This window comes from Notolepis coatsorum, assembly GCF_963971535.1.
Source record: "Notolepis coatsorum genome assembly, chromosome: 2".
NCBI lineage: Eukaryota > Metazoa > Chordata > Actinopteri > Aulopiformes > Paralepididae > Notolepis > Notolepis coatsorum.
In genome coordinates, this window is record NC_140166.1 from 166,841,315 (window position 1) to 166,864,907 (window position 23,593).

Sequence of the window (23,593 nt, forward strand, 5' to 3'; positions counted from 1 at the left end):
TAAGAGTCATAATACACACTGAGCTAAAGAGTTCATGTAGGGTTTAGTGGTTAAGAGTCATAATACACACTGAGCTAAAGAGTTCATGTAGGGTTTAGTGGTTAAGAGTCATAATACACGGGGCGCCCGAGTGGCGCACCGCATACAGCACCACGGTGCAACACGGCCGACCCGGGTTCGACTCCCTGGCCCGGTGATCCTTGCCGAATGTCTTTCCCAGTATATCTCCCATTCCTCCTCTCTCTCTCTCTCTCTCTCTCTCTACCGGACTGCCCGGTAGCAAAAATCAATAAAAAACCTACAAAAACATAACTTGTCCGAAAGGACAAGTAACATTTAAGAGTCATAATACACACTGAGCTATAAGTGTGTGTAGGGTTTAGTGGTTAAGAGTCATAAAACACACTGAAAGCTAGAGTGTGTGTAGGGTTTAGTGGTTAAGAGTCAGACATTTCTAACGGTTCTCAAGTTCTGCTGCCGATAGTTTACTGCTGGCAGCAGTCCATGTCAATGGGCGTGGCGTCTGATGGCCACTGAGGCGGGGAGCGGTGAGTCGTGTGTCGGTGGGGGTGGGGGGTGAATCTGTGATTGAACATGCTCCTCATCTTGGCTAGCTGCTCATAGAGGGGGCGGGAAGGGGCTACATGTCTATGTGGCATGACACGCTCTGTGAGAATGGTCAACACGCTGGTCTTTTGTCACACTATGAAGTCAGGAGAGAGGAGATACGTCTGCATACTTTCCATCAATGCAATTTGATCATATTTATCACTGCACTTTCTTTTCTTTTTTCTTTTGTTGCCACATTACACATACAGTACACACAGGTCCCATGAAGGTATGTGTGTGATGAAGATCTGCTAGATCAAAGGTTCAGCGGTGAACATGTAAATTGAATGGATCTTATCTTCTCTCCATGGACCTCCATCACAGTCAGGTGACAGAATCATACTATGTTGAATCATCTCAGTGCATTATGTCTAATACCTCCAGTTCTGGGCTCCACTGCCGTCCCACAATGACGACGTCGTCATTTCTTCACTTTTTCCTCCAGCATGGAGCAAGTGATCTTCTGCCTCCTCTCCAGGACCTCTATAATAAAGGAGCTCCGCTTTTGGACTCTGGACATCAGCCCTCAGGTCATCCACGTCTGATTCTACACACACACACACACACACACGCACACGCACACGCACACACACACACACACACACAGAATAATAGCTCTTCAATAATGTAGCTTGGGCCCAGAATGAGGGCTTAATGGAAGCTCACAGGGTCAACACACACATCACCTGATGTGAGAAGCACAACACACACTGTTGGAAAACAGATCAGCACACATATACAGTATACACGGTGTGACGAATCAGCACACATATAAACAGTGTGACAAATCAGCACACATATAAACAGTGTGACAAATCAGCACACATATAAACAGTGTGACAAATCAGCACACATATAAACAGTGTGACGAATCAGCACAGATATACACTATGTATAGAAAGGATGCTTTGGGTCTAGAAGTTTACCTGAATACAGTTTGTTCTCCCCGTGGGCCAATGCACTCCCATCAGCAGGTGACCGGTGTGTATCAATACAACCATAGCTCCCCATCTGAGCAAAATCACATGTTTAGCCATAACGTATAGTCTAATAATAACAAAGTTTGGCAGAGAAAAAAACAAACCAATTTTAAACCAAAATTATGTTTTTCTAAGAATAAAATGGATAGTAATTATGCTAACTTTACTGTATAAGTATGAAGTGGAATAATCTGTATTCAACTGGACTAGATGAACAAACTGGATTTGATCAAATTATACCTGACCCACTTCAACAATCGGCAACCCGCTAGTTCTAGTGACTAATAGCATCGATCCAACTGATCAACTTCAGCGAAACACAATTTCTCATTAGTGTCCCCATCTTCTCTCCGAGTCACATCCACGTGCTAATGTCAGGGCATATCCCCCCAGGCTTGGAGAAGTGCATGGTTTAGGAGTGTCACCTGAATGCCCTGTTGCCTTGCGCGCAGCTGTTGCAGCCATTCGGGGTCCCGACCGGGATCATGTCCGACTCCTTGCAGCTGGCCCTCGGCCTGTCTCAGTCTCTCTGAAAGCTGAGAGGATACAAATGCTGAGAGAGCACACACACATACGCACATTGATATCATACAACCATATATTACACATGTCTACATACGTTTTACATGCACGGGCTCCAGGTGTGGTGAGGTTGAAACTTTGCGAACGGTAGACCCCCACCCCCCCCCACCCGGTGTAAACTTAAATACCCCCACTTCGCCACCTGAAGTGGATAAGACCGCGGCATTCAACACACACGGTCACATGGTGGAGGCGAGCGGAGGGTTCGCTGGGTTCGCAAAGTGCCTGCCAGTGTCTAGTGACCGCCGTTACACGGGCAGATTGAGAGACAGTCGAGAGCCCCGGCATATGTAACACCTGGCATGCTTACGAAAGAGCCATGAATACATGCCTGTGTTTGTCACGGTGCTCGCTGTGTGTGATCTGTGTGCACTCGTATAATACGAGGCCGTACTGCATGTCGATTTGGCAAGGGGGTAATGTACAGTACCTTAATGACCTCTCCAGTCAGCACAAGAGAAGGCTCCCGCTGTCTGAGAATAGCCTGGCCCACCACCTCGCAGTAGTGGAAGGCCTGCGACGCGAGCCCGCAGTCCAGAAGTCGACAGGCATACAGGAACTTGTACACCTGACCGCAACACATTAACATTCAGTCTTTGACACAATTGAAATGTATTAAAAGGGATTATTATTTTTACAACTATTCAGATGATGCAATTCATATATTAGACCTATAGTATTATTGTATTATTGTATAAGCTAAATATGAGCTTGCCTCAAGGGATTGGGAAAATGTTTTTTTAGGGCAAATGACAGTGAAAGATTTAAGATGTTGAGGTTGTATAGGTGGCCATGCTGGCTCTGCTGAGAGTGGGTACACAGTGGGGTGGTTCCAGGACACTGGGCTTCATGGCAGTACTGGCTCTGCTGAGAGTGGACCTACACAGTGGGATGGTTCCAGGATGCTGGGCTTCATGGTTGAAACCTCTGGAGGCATCGTGCACAGCAAATTTCCCCTTGAGGGACAATAAAGTCTGAACTGAACTGAACTGAACTGAACTGAGCTTAACTTAATGGAATGTCTGTGATGGGAGGTGCCCACTTGATAATCCCAGTGACATACTGTATACCCACACTCTGCACTGCCCTCCCATATCCTTTACATCCAAAATAGGTTCTGATGTATGTACTCGCCCTAGTCTATGACACAAGGGATGACTGACCTATCTCAAACTCCACCCTTCTTTCCCAATCCTCCAATCACAACGGTTGCTTCGCTCGGACAAACGTGTTTGTCTAGGGCGACTACATACATCGGAACCTATTTTAGATGTAAATGATATGACTGTTTGTTTAACCACACACAGGATATGATGTAATTGACCTATCTCAAACTCCAGCCTCCTTTCTTCATCCTCCCATCACAACTGTTGCTTTCCGCTTTTTGGGATAAGTATCAGTATAAGTATAAGTCTTTATTTGTCATCAGATTAACACACATGCGATGGGTGACCCACAGGAACACACACATGCACTGAGTCGCTGGCGAAATGTTCTCTGCACCTCCCATCCTGTGAGCCGGGAGCAGACGAGGGCTGTGGCGAGGGCTGTGGCGAGTGCCGCGCCCGTGGACCAATCCAAGTGCTCCTGTCCGTCTTCGCCAGGGACGCGACAGCGTTAGCGATCTGTTGTGCATGTTTTTCCATTGGGTTTATCTTATCAGGAGGGGAAACCCTTGCGAGCACGGGGAGAACATGCAAACTCCACACAGAAAGGCCCGGGAGATACCTCACCTGGGTAACTGGCAACACAGCAACCTGGTCCCCAAGCGGGAATCGAACCCACAACCTTATAGCGGTGAGGCAACAGTGTTAACCACTACATCACCGTGCCGCTATAAATAGGTAGGATAGGTCAATTACATCAAACCCTGTGTGTCGTTACATTTTGATTCAGTAAAATTAAATGAAACCAACCTGGAAAGATGGAATTGAAAAGGATTTGTCCCCAAGCGTCCTGCAGTACTCAAACAGCTCAGTGCATTGGATGGCAGAGTTCTTGGCAAATTCCATGAAAGGAAGACTATAAAAAGAGGTTAGACATGAGTCTCTTAGAATTCTTGGATACTTTACATTTACATTTAGTCATTTAGCTGATGCTTTTATCCAAAGCGACTTACAAGTTATGTACAACAAGTCAGCAGGAAGGGTACAACTCTGGCAGCTAAGGGTAAGTAAGATTGTTCCTCAAACAAAAGAAAAGTTGTGTCGAACTTGAGTGCTACAGACTTGAGTGCATAGTAGGTAATAATATAGGCAAGGTAGATTCCTTATTATACAATGGCATGCAAATTTCTCGATTCTGATTGGCTGAAACAGTCAAGTTTGACGTGATTATTTCTTATAACCCACGCTCGTGATCCCAGAACCCGCCCACAACCGAATTACAATCACTCCGCCAGTTAGACTTTTTCATAGGAAAAACCAAGATGGCAGACAATAATCTTTACGAATGGATGTGTTGAAAGCGTCATAACGACTCATTCAAAAACGATTCTGTCACTGCGAATGTGTTAGTTTCTTACACAATGTTGGATTATGTAAATGGTGGGTCATGAGTAATTGTGGAACAAAATATAAATCGCGGGAAGTCTGTTGTTAGATGCCATTCGTCAAAAGGACATTCATTTCACTGTTAATAAAATGTTCAAGCAATCAATCAATCAATCAAACCAATAACACACACTCACGCGGAGGTGCGCTGTTGTAAGTGAGCGTGGGTTATTGAATTGATTGATTGATTGATTGAACATTTTATTAATGTCCGCCTTGTTTCGAACTGGTTAAGAACTGTTAAGAACTTCATTCTTAGATGCTTCTATAGAAAGTAGGTTAAAAAATTAAAGAAAGAGAAGTTGCTTCCCTATAGAACCTACTTTCTATAGAAGCAGCTAGGAGGTTTGATTGATTGATTGAAAATTCTATTAATGTCCGCCTTGTTTCAAACTGGTTCGGCTTAGGCCCTCTTTCGAAGTCGATTATGCTTAGAGTTTATCTTTAGAGCAGGGCGATAGACCACCAGCTCTGATTCCAAACTCTAAGCATAACCTACTTCGAAAGAGGGCGACTTCGAAAGAGGGCCTAAGCCTAACCAGTTTGAAACAAGGCGAACATTAAAAAAAATGTTCAATCAATCAATCAATTCAATAACCCATGCTCACTTAAAACAGCGCACCTCCCAGCTGCTTCTATAGAAAGTAGGTTAAAAAAAAAGAATTGCCTCCTATGGGGAGGCAACTTCTCTTTATTTTTTTTGCACCTACTTTCTATAGAAGCATCTAAGAATGAAGTTCTTAACAGTTCTTAACCAGTTCGAAACAAGGCGGACATTAATACAATTTTCAATCAATCAATCAATCAAACCAATAACACACGGTCACTTCATTCTTGCCTTGAAACAGCGCACCTCCGAGCTGCTTCCACACGGAGGCAACTTCTCTTCTTTTTTTTTGGAACTACTTTTTCTGCGGATGGTTTTGTCAATAAATCTTCAATTAATGTGTGTTTATTGTATAGCAATAAGGTTGGATGAATTTGGCCATTGTATAAAAGCATTACATCACACGACAGAGTGTGTTATAGAAATTAGATCACGCCTATGGGGGCCTAATGACCCTTGGCTGCGCCTCGGGCCTAACAAACCACCCATAGGCGTGATCTAATTTCTATAACCCACTCTGTCTCGTGATGTAATGCTTAAGTAACTAGTAACTAGTAAAAAGAAAAAACGACTTTTACTAGTATGTATGTTAGTGCCATGCTCTACCCATTGACTTACACAGGGAATAGAACCCCTAACCCTGGCAGTGTTAGTGCCATGCTCTACCCGTTGACTTACACAGGGAATGGAACCTCTAACCATTAGTGTTAGTGCCATGCTTTACCCATTAACCTACACTGGGAATAGAACATCTAACCATTAGTGTTAGTGCCATGCTTTACCCATTGACCTAGACTGGGAATAGAACCCCTAACCCTGGCAGTGTTAGTGCCATGCTTTACCCATTAACCTACACAGGGAATAGAACCCCTAACCCTGGCAGTGTTAGTGCCATGCTCTACCCCTTGACCTACACAGGGAATAGAACCCCTAACCCTGGCAGTGTTAGTGCCATGCTCTACCCCTTGACCTACACAGGGAATAGAACCCCTAACCCTGGCAGTGTTAGTGCCATGCTCTACCCGTTGAGGTACAGGACCAAAACAAAGCGACGACGCAGTGATCCAGTATATCAGGCTCACCTCTGACTGCTGGTCAGAAGCACCAGTCTCTCTGCCTTCTGCGTGAACGCACCAAAGGGGGCGTCGGCCGTCAGGTAGCACACATGGGCGGCAGGTAGAAGGCCTTTAGAAGCTGGAAAACACCACAAAAAAGACATTCAGTTGAGCAACAGTCCATCGCTTTACGCATTAACAGTATTATAGATGCAATAACTAAGATATTTGATCATAGGGCTGCAACTAATGACTATTTTGGTAGTCGACTAATCTGTCGATTATTTTTTCGATTAGTCGACTAATCGAAAAACAATTATATAAACAAATAAAATAAAATAAAATAAATATAAAAAAAAATTTCGCACTACCTATCTTTATGAAAGTGGCTTCTCAGCTCTGGTCCAGCTGAAGACAGAGCAGAGGAACAGATTGGACATTGAGCATGACCTCAGAGTTGCTTTGAGACCAAACAACATCCCCAGTTATCCCATTAGTTCCCCCAAACTTACTGTCGGTCTGTTATGTTAAGCTAAGAAGTCTTCAGCTAGCTGGACCAGAGCTGAGAAGCCACTTTCACAAAGATAGGTAGTGCAAAAAAATATATAAAAAATAAATAAAAAAGATTATAATAATTAAAAAAAAAAAAAAAAGATTATGACTAATCGACGCAACAATTCCTCGTCGACGATTTTTTATAATCTACATCGTCGATTATGTCAATTAATCGTTGCAGCCCTAATTTGAAATGACATGGCTGTGTGTAGTAGCTGACTCCCACCTAAAAGGACAATATACTTACCTTAGGCATACCGCACCTTATGTGAATACTGTATACTTCATCAGATCATTTTTATCATTTTTTAGATTATTAGATTTTATATTGCATATATTTAGCATTTCGTTTTTTTTTGTTTTACATTAGATTAGATTTAGATTATTAGATTATATATTGTAACTATATTTATTGTAGGGCAAATACAACTGAGAGGGCATACATACCCTCATCTCGCACCTTGTTGCCCATATGCGCATGTCCAGAGTTAATTATATTGTATATTGTTTACAGTGCCTTTTTATTCTATTTAAATTTGTTACTTATCCACTGTACTATAATTCTGTGATCTGCACCTGTATGTCTTCTACTACCTGTACCTCCCCTCCCCCTCCCCATGCTGCTATGATGCCTGAATTTCCCCCAAGGAACCAAGATATTGTAAAGAAATATCTTATCTTATCTTATCTTATCTTAGACTCAACTGCTAAATCACATGCTTATTCTAAGCTGTTGATTCTAGACGGTCCTCATTTCAAATGATGGAAAATCACAAGTTTGTGTGTCTTTATAAAGTTTGTTGGACAGTCCGTTCCACGTACCTAGTGTGTCCCCCATGGTGACGATAGCCCTTTGTTGCACGGATGGATCTCCTGTCTCGTTGGAAAGCATGACGGCCAGGTGAGGCTTCCAATCACCCCATTTGTCATTCCCACAGCACTGCGCACAGACCATCACACAACCAAGCAAACTCTAAGTTACTAATGTTACTAATGTTTTAACACTAGAACAGCTGGCCCAGTCAAATCAAAAGGTTCCTGGCACGATTCTGGCTCCTCCCAGCAACGCGTCGTCAGTGTCCTTGAGCAAGACACTACCGATGAGCATGTTGGCACCTTGCATGGTTGCCTCCACCATCTGAGTGAGAATGTGTGAGTGAATGGGTGAATGTGAGGCATATGTTGTAAAGCGTTTTGGATAAAAGCGATATATAAATGCAGTCCATTGCGTTGTATCCTTTTTTTAGTTCCAAAAACTAATTTGACCGGCCCAGCTGCTCTAGTGTTAAACAACAAGGTCTCTCTATTTGTCTTAGGTATGAGGAGTCTTGTTTCTTTCTTACCGTGGCTGCAGTAGGGGTCCTCCCTGAGAGCAGCTGAAAGAGAGTCTGGAGGGGATCGCTGACCATTATCTGGCCTGTGAACCTGTGAACAGAGCCAATGTGTGTTGGATGGAACCCAGCTTATTTACTAAAGCAACCAAGCTGAGCATTGTTGCGGCTAGCTGTCGGGTAACCTTGATAGCTCAGGAGGATTGCTCCTCGTCAATCACAGAACGAGACATGTCAGCCAGAGTAAATGTTTAGCGGACGATTCTATCCAAAGCGATTTGGGATTTATGTACAACAAATCCAGCAAGGCATACACTTCCAAAGCCAGCAAGGGATACTATTGTTGACTTTCGGGGAACAATAAGTGGTGTCAAACGGTGCCGAACTCGAGTGCTTCACGTGACAATAAGAAAATCTGACAACTTTTGTTTTGTTTGTCCTTTTAAAAAAAATGTACACGAGATATCAATTGAATAAGTGTGTGTTTTAGTCTGCAGTGGTAGTGGAGTACGTCCAGCACCTACCCTCTGGCAGGGGTGTAAAGTACTTGAGTAATTGTACTTCGTTACAATACTTAAGTACTGTTTTTGGGGATTTGCACTTTACTCGAGTATTATTAGGTTTGTATACTTGTACATTTACTCAATTACATTTCAGAGAAAAAAACATACTTTTTACTCCTTACATTTAAAATGCAGACCTACAAAGTACAAAGTACAAATCTCGCAGGTCCAACTATTTTAATTAGTATATTGGTTTCTCTGGCCGAACTAACGTTAACGTTATTAATCCTGCGACCGCACTTTATTTAAAAACAGCCAATCAAATACCCATCAATGGAAAATGAACCCGCCCATACCCATGCTGATTGGTCCTTGTGCAAGACTAGAAAGCGGGGATCTTTGATTAAACACCTGCTATCAGAAGAATAGACAGTCAGAAAAAAGGTTTTTACTTTTACTTTTTAGTACTCAAGTACATTTAAAAGTAGAAACTTTTTTACTTTTACTTAAGTGTGTTTTTAGCCAGATACTCTGACTTTTACTTGAGTACGATTTTGAGACGGTACCCATACTTTCACTTAAGTATAATTTCTGGGTAAATTTTACACCCCTGCCCTCTGGCCATTCCTTTGGTATATCCAGTTTATCCAGTGGCCCCCCATGTGTTGCTCTGACACATACCCCGAGACATATTGCTGAGCATGCCATGGTGGCAAGCAAGTGGATTGGGTTACGTAATAAATAGTTTGCAGAAACCACAGTTTAGTGGTCAAGTGTAAAAATGTATCAATGACACAAGAAGAGAGTTGTCTCCCTTTGATAATAAGCTACACCTGTCAGCGACTAATTTGCTGGTATATATATAGATATGTCTTATTGAACACTGGGGAAGATTATTTACACTCTTGAGGACAGAGTGTTAATGGCTTGTCAAATGTGCTTCCGCAAAACTCCCATCGTAGGTTTATGAATAACCCAGAGGACAAGACAAGTACTGACAAATTTATTTTTTAAAGAATGTAAAAAATCTGTGACTTCACATTGCATTGAATGTTTTAAACATAATACTATATAATGTATTGTATAAATACCAAAAATACATCTTTAGACCAACAACAACAAAAATATCTTATCTACTGTCAAAGTAAAAACTGACACTTAAGTTAAGTGTCTTACTGCTCACACAAAATGGTTTTGAAAGATACTGCTTCTTGATTGGGTGTACGGTTTGGAGAAAATCATGGTATTGGATGTAAAGAGTAAACATCTCTCTTTTGCGCCATCTGTTAGCATTGTATTGTATTTTATCTTAGCACTTTTTATCATGTCTATTTTATTATCTATTCTATTTTATTCTATTATTATTTGTATTTTTTGCACAATCAAGGCGGGCATGGCCACCTTCATTTCACTACATGTCTTGTCTATGTATGTGACTAATAAATCTCTTGAATCTTGAATCTTGACATGGTATTTCAAGAATCTGTGGAGCGAAATTCTATCCACCTCTACTGGTTGTCATGACACAGTTTTTAAAATGGTCATGACATGTATTAATCTTATAGACATGACTGGCTCCGTATTGTCTTCCATTTCTCTGACCTCACATGACCCCTCTCACCTGTTCAGCACAGTGGTATACGACCTGTTGTCCATTTTGCTGGCCAGGAACAGTGCATGTCCCCACAGACCGCTGGCCATGGCCGACTCCAGAGCCTCCTGGGGGACCACATGTTGAGAAGAGGAGCCGGGGTCAGAATGGAAACACTGAAATACACCTCTGGTACTTAAAGGTGTCTTGTCTATAGCCAGTTTCGGTTACAGTCATAAAGATTACATACATAGCTAGGGAACATTATGTGATTGATGTTGGGGATGAGACCTTTTTCCTGCCAGCTAGTAGTAATTTGGTGTAACTCTGCAGAGCCTGTAGCTCTGAGGTCTCGGGGCTGGAGCTGGTCAGGTGTCCCGTTAGTAGGTCATCGTGTCCCGCGCAGCAAGGGTTTGTTGCAGGTGTCGGGCTCTCACTGAGGTCGATGAGTGTTGGAGCTTCATGGTGAGCGTTTCCAAAAGGACCAGGGTCCTTCACCAGCAGCTCTGCGATATCTGATCCAACGATTCGCTGAAAGAGCGGGAATTACAGCGATGTGAATTCAGAGATGAAACATGAGATAGTTTACTGTACTTTAGATACTTATCTCTCATAGCCAGCCAGAAGTACAGTGTTTCTTGGTACTGCAGTACCGGTATAATGATCAAGATGTGGTCCACTTACTCCATTCTGTCTGCACAGCAGGATCAATAGGTTCCACAAGAGGGCAGCAGAGCTCTGATCCGGCAGTTTGTCATCTCTCATGCAAGCAGCTGCCCTCTGGTGGGCAAATTCGATGGCATCTACTTTGTGCAAATCTTCCCTTCACAGAGAGAGAGAGAGAGAGAGAGAGAGAGAGAGAGAGAGAGAGAGAGAGAGAGAGAGAGAGAGAGAGAGAGAGAGAGAGAGAGAGAGAGAGAGAGAGAGAGAGAGAGAGAAAATCATGTAAATTCTAAAATGTTTCATGCGGGAAATTGTGGTAGCCAGTATGTGGTTCATTTACAGATGGCATTCCAGTCAAGTCTGTCTTGTTTCAAATAAGATACACATCAACATCCTCCCATCACTATTTTGAGAGAAATTAAACAATATTTTTTAAGCTTTGTAAGCAATCTCCATATGAATGACCAAAAAAGCAATAGAGAATGTTTCTACAATAGTGGACTACAACACATCAGGCTGTTCATAGTGGTGTTTCCTTTTAGTTTGATGGTGTTTGAAGCTTTTAGTTTGATTGTCTAGTTTGATTGTCTTTCTATGATTTGTTGGTGAATGTGCTCATGTTTCTATGGTTAGAATATAGTGTCATCATAATTGAAATTTATTAGAAGGATAAACCCCTTGAGATATGCTAGGGTAGGAGGGGTTGGGGGGGAACACTGTACAACTGTACAAGCAAAACTGTACATTGGAATATTGACAAAACCATACTAGGTCATTTACTGTACATTGGAGGGGGTTGGGTTAGGACATTTACAGGGGCCAGTTTCGAATTGCAGTCTCCTGTAGGTGTTCTTTGAGAGTGGTTTTGAAAGTGGGTAGTGATTAACATTCCTTTACAGCTTTGGGTAGGGCGTTCCACATTGATGTGGCATAATTGCGAAACGTGTTTAGTCCCTTGTGTGAGCCGAATCTGGGTTTAACATGATTTGTGGAGCTCCCTCTGGTGTTGTGATCGTGGTATTCACTGACCATTGGGAAGTATTTTGACATGTACATGGGTACTTTGGTCGTGTAGTGTATCTTGTAGACCAGGCCCGTTGCAAGTTGCTGTACTCTGTCGTCTACTCTAAGCCATCCTAGGTTGTCAAAGTGGGCAGGGGTGAGGTGGGTTCTAGGAGTAAGGTCAAGCATTAGTCTGACCAGTTTGTTTTGAGATGTTTGTAATTTTGTTTTTAGCGCCTTTGAGGTGCTTTGGTACCATGAGGTGCAAGCATAGTCGTAGTACCCTTGAATGAGTGCTCCTGCCAGAGTCTTCAGGGTATTCTTGTTTACCAGAGAGGAGATCCGGTACAAGAATCGAGTTCGTTGGTTGACTTTTTTTTATTACATTGGATGCCATTTTGTGACAGGAAAGATTAGCCTCTAGGATGGAACCCAGGTAGGTAATTTCATCTTTCCTTGTGACAATATTGTCACCCACTGTAACTGAGAAGCCGTCGGTCTTGCTGAGTTTGTTATTTGAACCGAAGAGAATGGACTCTGTTTTGCCCATGTGTAATGATAGTTTGTTATCAGCGAGCCATATGCAGATTTTGCCTAGTTCCGAGCTGAGGGTTTTTTCAACCTGTAGCTTGTTCTTGTCAGAGACCAGCAGGGCTGAGTCGTCCGCAAACAGGAACAAGTTGCAGTCACAAGCTGATGACATGTCATTTGCATAAATTAGGAACAGTAGTGGTCCTAGTATGCTTCCTTGTGGAACACCACAGCTCACTGGGAGGGGGGGGGGGGGGGGGGTAGGGTACCGTTTACCTCCACCATCTGTTCCCTCCCCTCAAGGTAGGATTCCATCCAGCTCACTGATAGACTATCAAAACCAATTGCTTTTAGCTTGTCAATCAGAATGGAGTGATTGACAGTGTCGAAGGCCTTTTGTAGGTCCAGCATGACCATGCCGCAGTATTTGCCCGCATCCACCTCTTGTTTGATGTGGTCGTTCAAATAGAGAAGACATGTGTCAGTGGAGTGGGATGTTCTGAAGCCAGATTGGAATTCGTAGATTAGATTTTTTTTTCCGCTAGGTACTTTTCGACCTGTTCGTAGACTATTTTTTCCATGACTTTCGAGATGGAGGTGAGAATAGAAACAGGGCGGTAGTTGACTGGGTCTCATTTGCTGCCCTTTTTGTGCAGAGGGGTCACCCTCGCAATTTTGAAGTCCTTGGGGACGTGTCCCTGTTTTATGGAGAGGTTTATTATGTGTGTGATGACTGGGGTGATGGCGGCTGCTGAGTCTCTGAGGAATTTGGAGGGGATGTTGTCATGGCCAGTGGCCATGTTATATTGTTGTTATTTTGTATATTGTATTGTAACATTGTTTTATTGTATAGTATTTTATGTTTCTGTATAGTATTTTATGCTTCTTGTATAGTATTTTATGTTTCTTGTATCTTATGTTTCTGTATAGTATTTTATGCGTCTTGTATAGTATTTTATGTTTCTTGTATAGTATCTTATGTTTCTGTATAGTATTTTATGTTTCTCTTTTATTACTTATTACCGCACCTTGCGGCACAGTGGTGTAGTGGTTAACACTGTCGCCTCACAGCAAGAAGGTCCAGGGTTCGATTCCCGCTTGGGGACCAGGTTTCCATGATGCCAGGTACCCAGGTGGGGTATCTCCCAGGCCTTTCTGTGTGGAGTTTGCATGTTCTCCCCGTGCTCGCAAGGGTTCCCCCCCCGATAAGATAAACCCAATGGAAAAACATGCACAACAACAGATCGCTAACGCTGTGGCGTCCTTGACGAAGACAGGCAGGAGCACTTGGATTGGTCCCCGGGGCGCGGCTCACATTGACGCCCTATCTGCTCCCGGCTGACCATGGGGGGAAGGACGACGGGATGGGTTAGGCGCAGAGACTCAATCACATCGGCGACTGAGAAAAAGACAATGCATGTGTGTGTGTGTGTATCCTGGTGTGTGTGTGCCGCTCCAATTGCATGTCCAGTTTGTTGCATGCCAAATAAAGACCCATAAAGAGGTCCTGCATTATTATATTATTATTATACCTTAAGTTTGAGTCCCAAATCTCGTTGTATGCAAATATAATGATAATAAAGTACAATCTAATCTAATCTAATCTAAAGAGTTTGTGTTACGGTACCTAGCTAAAGAGTTTGTGTTATGGTACCTAGCTAAAGAGTTTGTGTTATGGTACCTAGCTAAAGGCCCAGTTTGTGTTACGTTACCTAGCTAAAGAGTTTGTGTTATGGTACCTAGCTAAAGGCCCAGTTTGTGTTACGGTACCTAGCTAAAGAGTTTGTGTTACGGTACCTAGCTAAAGGCCCAGTTTGTGTTACGGTACCTAGCTAAAGAGTTTGTGTTATGGTACCTAGCTAAAGAGTTTGTGTTATGGTACCTAGCTAAATAGTTTGTGTTATGGTACCTAGCTAAAGGCCCAGGGAACGTCCTCATCTCCAGCTGCTCCTGTGTCTCGCCCAGAATTACCTACAAGAAACAAATATGATCACAATGAGACAATATTCTCGCACCTACTCAAGAAAACACCATTGGTCCCTGAAGTGATATATTCTAATTTATTTTGTAAACCTTTATTTACCCAGGGTAGGTTTGTAAAAGTGTGTTGCTCTTTTTCCCAGAAATGCCCTGCTTCACATGTCAAAACATGTCCGCACATTCATACCTGGGAGCTGCCAAGCACAACCACTAAGTCTGACACTATTGGCCACTGAGCGGCTGCACCAAAGCAGTGCCTTGCTCAAGGGTATTTCAGTAGTCGGTGTTGAGGAAGGCGAAGGTGATATTCAATTACTTTCCCTGCCCACATTCTCAGGTTCAGGTGATCAAACCTGTGGCCTTCGTGGTCTCAAAGCTCACTTGGAATTAAAGTGATCTAGAGAGGTTCTTGAGCCTATACCGTACCTCTAGACTATGGATCTCCAGCCGGCCTGCATTCTCCTGTGTGGAAAAGCCTGGGTTGACCCGTATCAGCTGGCCTGCAGGCCCGAAGCTGACCACAGCATGATGGACAGCGTATTTCAAGGGAGCTGTGATCTGCTGCGCTGCCGTGACCACATACTCTGATAAGATATGAAACACAACAAGTATCATTGATAAAAGATAAGATAAGATAAGATGATCCTTTATTGATCTCCTTGGGGAAATTCGGGTGTCAAAGCAGCATGGGGGGGGGGGATACAGGGTGGGGGATGCATTCACAGTCCTATACACTATAGATACACTTAAAGTATAGATACAAATACAATATAATGTAAAAAAGTACAAACACAAGATAGTCCAGTGATGAGAGTCCAGTGATATTAGTCTCTAGTGCAAAATACAATCATGACCAGTGTTGCCAGATGTACTATAATTATCGTATATGTGTATGATAATTTTGCCCTCTGTACGATCAATAATAGGAAAAGTCTTTTTGTGACACTTAGTGTTAGTAGTTGTAATCAGACTACACATTTGTGAAACGGAAATCAGGGTTACAGACAGCCTATTTGAAGATTGCATAATAATAGGCTACAGTATGTGGAACTTGAGCTGATAAGGTAAGCATTTGATTTAATTTCCATGTAGATGCTGAACAGGCTACTACTCCTGTTGTTATAGTTTACTATTATAGCTTTTAGTTATCTCGGTTATGACTCACATACGATAGTTTAGCTTTAGCTTTAGCTAGTTTAATATGTCCCATCTGGCAACACGGAGGGGGGTTTGCCCTGAATGGGAGGTTCGAAGGGTCAAAGTGGGAATCAAACAAGAGGGAAGACTGTCAGGTTTTAAACTGTGGATACCAAACAGAAGGTAAAGACGACTTTGAACTGTTAAACAGTAATCCAGAACTATTTTATTGCACTGTAAATTTTATAGTACCGGTATGTCTGCACTTTATGTGCTCATTTCATCATTCATGTCTTTTCTATTCTACTAAAACTGAATCAAACCATAAACAAGGTGGCCTGTTGGGATGTTAGATCCTAATGTGAAAAACTGTGATTTTATATGTCTACACTTTTTAGCCATTACCTCTTTACGGCAGCTGTATAACATAGTTCAATAAAAAACATTCTTGCCTCATTGATAAAGAGAAAGATAATGAGAAATGATATGCTTACTAACTACCAGGGGTGTAAAAAGTACCCAGAAATTATACCTAAGTAAAAGTATGGGTACCGTCTCAAAATCTTACTCAAGTAAAAGTCAGAGTATCTGGCTAAAAACACACTTGAGTAAAAGTAAAAAAGTTTCGACTTTTAAATGTACTTAAGTACACAAAAGTAAAGACTTTTCTTTATTCCGGGGAAATGAAATGTTCTGTTTCGTCCTCTTCATCCCTCGTACTGTAGTTTGTGGCCATCGTAGCTTGTCACTCTGACTGTCTATTCTTCTGATAGCATGTGTTTAATCAAAGATCCCCCTCTAGTCATCCTCTAGTCTTGCACAAGGACCAATCAGCATGGGTATGGGCGGGTTCATTTTCCATTGATGGGGATTTGATTGGCTGTTTTTAAATAAAGTGCGGCCGCAGGATTAATAACGTTAACGTTAGTTCGGCCAGAGAAACAAATATACTAATTAAAATAGTTGGACCTGCAAGATTTGTACTTTGTACTTTGTAGGTCTGCATTTTAAATGTAAGGAGTCAAAAGTATGTTTTTTTTCTCTGAAATGTAATAGAATAGAATAGAATAGAATAGAAATACTTTTATTATCCCGTGGGAAATTAGACACTGCAAATCGCTCAACATTTAAACATTTAGACAGGACAGGTCACAAATTAGAATAATAACACAAATCAAATCAAGTTGCCTAGGATAAGAGTAGAGTAAAATAAAATAGGATAAAATGAAATGAAATAAAATATACAGAAATAAATACAGTAAGAATATACTGAGCATACTGAGCATGGGGTAAACAATTTGGTCAATATAATTATAATTTAACTCTAACTAAATGAAATATGAAATATATATTCCAGTATTCAGTGTAACTAGGTGCAGTATGCTTTAGGTAGTGTATTGTCCTCCTTGGGTTCCAATAAGACTTAGATCAATGTCTGGCAGCCGTCGCTGCCCCCTGTTGTGGAGCCTGGAGGCCGCTAGTCGCGTCCTCCTGCCACTATTGAGCTGCCGCTCAGTGATGCAGTGAGGCACAGTGATGCATTATATAGTCTGATGGCTGTTGGAATGAAGGACTTCCTGTGCCGTTCAGTGCTGCATTTGGGTAGTGTGAGCCTAGCACTGAACATGCTCCTCCTGTCAGCCAAGTCTGTGTATAGTGGGTGGGTGGGGTTTTCCCTGATGGCCTGGAGCTTAGCGAGGCTCCTCCTCTCCGCCACCCTCGCTAGAGAGTCCAGCTCCACCCCAAATTGAGTAAAAGTATACAAACCTAATAATACTCGAGCAAAGTAACAATCCCCAAAAACAGTACTTAAGTATTGTAACAAAGTACAATTACTCAAGTACTTCACACCCCTGCTAACTACCGTATATATATATGTTTACCTGTGTCAGATATAGGGTCGACAGACTGTGGACCAGCGTCACTTTGTTCAGCTCCATCAATGTACTGACTCAGCTCACAGCTGCTGGAAGACAAGCCGGAGGTCTTGGAGCTCGCTAGGGTCCCAGCAGGGTAACATGAGGAGGCATCTCCGTTCTCCCCGGTGGTCTGCTCAACGTAGTCGCTCTGATGATGATGCTGAGAGCTGTCATTCTGCTGACCATACCTGAGAAAGTTCAAGCACAAATTAATTTATGCTCAGAGTGATATCAAAAATGTATGGGGCTTAGATCCCCCAGTGTGAATATCGGTGACCTTGGTGGTCAATGTGTTTATGTTTATGTTAATTTAGGATCCCCATTCGCTTTTGCACTTGACAAAAGCTATTCTTCCTGGGGTCTGACACTTATAACATTACAACAATATTCAAGACATTACATAATTATCAACATCAATTACATCATCAATTACATCATTATCAACATCATTAACAATCTCATCCTCAGTTAAGGATGACATTGTACAAGATTAGTATAAAGTATTAAAATAAAATGAATAGTGCTTCCTGAGCAGCACTCACTGCCATCAACATAAATACAATTATTTTTGTATTATCTTTTTCCCCCTCCTTTTTCCGTTTTTCTCCCATCCCAATGTTAGTCGTTATGCCAATTCCCAATCCCCTTCCTGGTCGTTTTGCGCACTTACCCCCCCCCCCCTACCGTCGGTCTGGGAGGGCGGAGACTATCACATGCTTCCTCCGACACATGTGTAGCCAGCCCACCGCTTCTTTTCACCTGGCAGCGCGGACTTTCACTGGGCGAGTGTAACGTGTGGAAGGATCACACTCCCTCTCCCAGATCCTTCCCTTGCTGTGCAGGCGCCCCGACCGAACTGTAGGAGTCGCTGTTTACAACGACCAGGACCCACCCCACCGGCTTTCCCACCCGCTGACACTGCCAATTGTGTCAGTATGGACGGCCGACCAAGCCGGAGGTACCGCCGCAGCTGGATTCGATCCCACTGTCTCTGCGGTGGTAGACAGACGCTTAGTCCGCAGCGCTACCCGGCCGCGCCCAACATAAATACAATTAACAAACAGTCAATTGGTTTTCACCGCTATGCCATAAGGGTTCAGTGCATGCTTGTTAGTAGATGGTATTTAAATTCTTTCTTGAAAGTAGTTTTGGATTCTATTTCAGCGAAGTAGCTTGACAATGAGTTCCATTCCATGATAGCTCTGTAAATCACAGAAGATTTGAGTAGAATATCAATATGAATCACTCTTACTGACCTGTACTCCTCTGTGTAAGTAGGCTGCTCCTGCTCATATCTTCTCTGTTGATAAGGGTCCGACCTCCATAACTCTTGGGGAGTCCACCGGCCAGCATCTTAACAATTATAAACGCCATAGAGGATTAAGAAATCTTTAATTTTTTTACTGACGTGCTCAGTGTGCATTAAACGTTACGTTTGTTTACACGATGCTTTTAATCGGTTCAAAATTAGCCTTATTAATTGCATTAACCCGTTGAGATGTATGGTCTCGCATCTCAAATAGAATTTGGAGAACTGAACATTCGAATGATAATGTAACAATGGCTTCTGGCCGTCGAAAGCTATCAAGTTGTTCGTCTTCTCCAGAGTCAGACAAGAAGATAGATACCAGTTTCCTCTCTGTGTGCATTCAGTAGGAAGCTAAACTAGCATGTTAGCCTAGCTTAGCACAATGAATGGAAGCAGACAGTACCAGTAACCTATACCTTAAAATCCAAGAGAGGTGTTAATTGGCACCTAATTATGCAAATGTCCCATAATGTTAACGTGTCCTTTAACAAATGAAAAGATTAAACATACTTCCCCTGGGGCCCATAGGTGGGTTCATCTCATCTATGTTTGTCTTGTGATATTACCTGGGTGCCCATACTGTCTTGTGATATTACCTGGGTGCCCATACTGTCTACTGTAATAGTCATGGTCATAGTAGCCAGAACCGTCCCTGTAGTCCCAGTAGCCGTGGGGGGGGTGGTCATACCCTTGCCTGAAAACACAACGGTACCCTGGTTAACAAACATCTCTGTTCAGAACCACACTTTTAAACATGTAGCTACTACATGCGGTCTACATTAACATCCCCCATTCAGTACACAACCAGGGACTACATACCAGTGGTGGGAAGTAACTAAGTATTTTTTACTCAAGTACTGTACTTAAGTATAATTTTGAGGTACTTGTACTTTACGTGAGTATTTTCAATTTAGGGAACTTTGTACATTCACTCCACTACATTTCCAAAGAAAATGTGGTACTTTTTACTCCACTACATCTACTGTCTGATCAGCTACTAGTTATTTTGAAGAAAAGGATTTTGCATAGAAGACATGGCAAGAATGTATTCAAATTTGAAGCCTGCCAACCTCAGAGTCATTGAACTTAATCAGAGCAGCATAACTAGACCACATATACAACATTAACCGTTAGAAGTAAATGGTTCGAGGATCGAATGCTCCCAAGCACTGGGATACACAAACGCCATGTAGGATGCATACTTTTACTTTAAATACTTAATAAGTACATTCAATATCAAATACTTCTCTACTTTTACTTAAGTAGGATTTTGAATGGAGGACTTTTACTTTTACCAGAGTACTATTTGATCTGGTTATTTCTACGTTTACTTAAGTAAAGGAACTGTGTACTTCTTCCACCACTGCCACATACACAACCGAGCACACATGCTGAAAAGCTTTTACATTACACCTACTAAAAGCCTAAGTGACATTAGCGGTGGAGAGTTCCACCAGGGGGGCATCATTTGTACCAACCTGGACTGAGGTCTGTAGGGCTCAGGTCGGTCACTGCCATAACCCGAGGTGCTGTACGGGATGGGTGTGTACTCTCGTCTGGCAGGAGGGCTGGTGTAGTAGCCTCTGTAGCTTGGATCTTGTTGAGCCCACTGCCTCTCTCTGGGGTCAGGCGGCGGAGGGTACTTGGGATCTCTGTCCTGGGGTGCAGACCTGTTGTGGTCGTCTTTGTGTCTGGCTTTATGGGAGGGACGGCGATGACTTCTGGGATCCATGATGTCAACGGTCTCTACGCTCTCCAAGCTCACTTTAACAGCTTAAAATAGAGGGGAAAGTATAGGTTCATGGTCTATGTGATCCTGTCTACAGTAGCTCAATGTCAAGAAGATGGGGTTTGATTGCCACTGGAACCACTTACCGGTATACTAAAAATGTATGCACTCTTGGTAGAGTAACAAGGCATAATTGACTAAAGTAACAAGGCATAATTGACAAAAGCATCCACCATATGGCATGGCATGGAGACTTCCATCTCGAAAGTCATGGAAGAAATTGTATACGAACAGGTCGAAAAATATCTTGCGGAAAGAAATCTAATCTACGAATTCCAATCTGGCTTCAGAACATCCCACTCCACTGACACATGCCTTCTCTATTTAAACGACCACATCAAACAAGAGGTGGACGCGGGCAAATACTGCGGCATGGTCATGCATGGACCTACAAAAGGCCTTCAACACTGTCAATCACACCATTCTGATTGACAAGCTAAAAGCAATTGGTTTTGATAGTCTATCAGTGAGCTGGATGCAATCCTACCTGGAGGGGAGAGAGCAGATGGTGGAGGTAAACGGTACCCTATCCCCCCCCCCCTCACAGTAAGCTGTGGTGTTCCACAAGGAAGCATACTAGGTCCGCTACTGTTCCTAATTTATGCAAATGACATGTCGTCAGCTTGTGACTGCAACTTGTTCCTGTTTGCGGACGACTCAGCCCTGCTGGTCTCTGACAAGAACAAGTTACAGGTTGAAAAAACCCTCAGCTCGGAAATAGGCAAAATCTGCATATGGCTTGCTGATAACAAACTATCATTACACATGGGCAAAACAGAGTCCATTCTCTTCGGTTCAAATAACAAACTCAGCAAGACCGACGGCTTCTCAGTTACAGTGGGTGACAATATTGTCACAAGGAAAGATGAAATTACCTACCTGGGTTCCATCCTAGAGGCTAATCTCTCCTGTGACAAAATGGCATCCAATGTAATAAAAAAAGTCAACCAACGAACTCGATTCTTGTACCGGATCTCCTCTCTGGTAAACAAGAATACCCTGAAGACTCTGGCAGGAGCACTCATTCAAGGGTACTACGACTATGCTTGCACCTCATGGTACCAAAGCACCTCAAAGGCGCTAAAAACAAAATTACAAACATCTCAAAACAAACTGGTCAGACTACTGCTTGACCTTACTCCTAGAACCCACCTCACCCCTGCCCACTTTGACAACCTAGGATGGCTTAGAGTAGACGACAGAGTACAGCAACTTGCAATGGGCCTGGTCTACAAGATACACTACACGACCAAGGTACCCATGTACATGTCAAAATACTTCCCAAAGGTCAGTGAATACCACGATCACAACACCAGAGGGAGCTCCACAAATCATGTCAAACCCAGATTCGGCTCAAACAAGGGACTAAACACGTTTTGCAATTATGCCACATCAATGTGTAACGCCCTACCCAAAGCTGTAAAGGAATGTTAATCACTACCCACTTTCAAAACCACTCTCAAAGAACACCTACGGGAGACTGCAATTCGAAACTGGCCCATGTAAATGTCCTAACACAACCCCCTCCAATGTACAGTAAAAATTAACAAGTATGGTCTTGTCAATATTACAATGTACAGTGTTGCTTGTACAGTTGTACAGTGTCCCCCACCCACTCTTTTCGTATCACAAACAGTAATGTATTTGCAAATCTGGTATGTCATAAATGTATAGATGTAGCAGTACTGTCTATCTGTATGTCATATATGTTACGATGAATTGAAAATGGGGGACCCTGATGTAAACAAGACGAAAGTCTTTCTCTGGTCTGCATCCCCTTAACAATTGTATGTATTGAGCTGTACTGTACTGTACCCATTCTGCAATCTGTTAATAAAGTTTTCAATCAATCAATCAATCAATCAATAGTTTGCACGTTTCTAATAGGCATCTAGGACAAATTTGTCAGGATAAGAATTATTTTCGCAGATACTACAGACATTCAACATTACATAAAAAGACAAAATAATTATATAAAATATTTTAAAATATATACTCACAGCTCACTCACTGCCTGCGCGCTCCCCGATATACCAGTCAAAGTACATCTGCGACTGCCACATCATTTCACATGAAAACACAACATGAACTGATCGGCGCCCAGTAGCTTACTTGATAACACGGGGTTAAAGTTCAAAAACACCGTGGCGTGTTGCTAGTAAACAGTTTTTTTGGACCCACGTGTATTTCCTGCCAGCTATTGTGTTAACGGACACTGCAACGGGATGAAATAAACTCGGGTCCATTGACAAAGTTAATGTTGTCCAATTTAAACCGTAATCTACGACACCTTTGTTGTTGTTAAGAGCTGGCTCCAAAAATGTGAAAAGTGTGGGCTAAATTATCCTGAGTATTAAAAGTGATGATCAGGACTAATGTCATTATGCTCCAGGATGCCTATATCGCAGCCCGGGTAGCGCTGCAGACTGACACACGCCCTGCAGGAATGACAGCTGTAGAAACTGAAGAGACTAATATAACGTAATGTTAATTCTACGTTCACGTTTAATTCTAACCATTACTGATGCAGTCAGACTATATTGTATGTAGCTACGGATTCAACCTGTCTTTAAATGGTTGGTTAAATAATGAAAGAAGAAGAAAAAAAAAAAGACATACAACGTTAAGTGTTGCCACGTTGCTGGAGGAAGATGCAGGAGAGGACACTCACTCCGCCTCGTCTGACTCCGGGGTAGGGAGGGGGATGTTACTGATCTGTGGTCAGTTTGGCCAGTTCTCTCATAAAGACAGGAGGCGTGGAAGCAGATCTCGCGTCAGCGTCGAATGGCAACTTCAAGTTTCATGTTTCAAGTTTTGTTTTATTTGTCACATTAAGGTACATACATGTACAGTAACATGTTTGGTTCTGTATGAGCCCCCTGATAAGGATATTGTGCT

At 42.5% G+C, this 23,593-nt stretch overlaps 1 protein-coding gene across 1 annotated transcript in view; it reads right to left on the reverse strand.

Annotated features, from left to right (window-relative positions):
- Positions 1–20,638, reverse strand: part of sec16b (SEC16 homolog B, endoplasmic reticulum export factor) — a gene marked incomplete at both ends in the record, with an annotated part of 52,353 nt that extends 31,715 nt beyond the window's left edge. Inside the window, 16 exons of the mRNA XM_084308384.1 lie at positions 490–614; positions 2,015–2,125; positions 2,602–2,739; positions 4,088–4,193; positions 6,413–6,524; positions 7,763–7,880; positions 8,284–8,365; positions 10,396–10,493; positions 10,657–10,896; positions 11,050–11,188; positions 14,471–14,532; positions 14,968–15,102; positions 17,584–17,785; positions 18,854–18,950; positions 19,503–19,600; positions 20,385–20,638. Coding sequence (XP_084164510.1) covers positions 490–614; positions 2,015–2,125; positions 2,602–2,739; positions 4,088–4,193; positions 6,413–6,524; positions 7,763–7,880; positions 8,284–8,365; positions 10,396–10,493; positions 10,657–10,896; positions 11,050–11,188; positions 14,471–14,532; positions 14,968–15,102; positions 17,584–17,785; positions 18,854–18,950; positions 19,503–19,600; positions 20,385–20,638 — 2,117 coding nt within the window. The remainder of the gene's footprint in view (positions 1–489; positions 615–2,014; positions 2,126–2,601; positions 2,740–4,087; positions 4,194–6,412; positions 6,525–7,762; positions 7,881–8,283; positions 8,366–10,395; positions 10,494–10,656; positions 10,897–11,049; positions 11,189–14,470; positions 14,533–14,967; positions 15,103–17,583; positions 17,786–18,853; positions 18,951–19,502; positions 19,601–20,384) is intronic.
- Between the last annotated feature and the right edge of the window lie 2,955 nt (positions 20,639–23,593).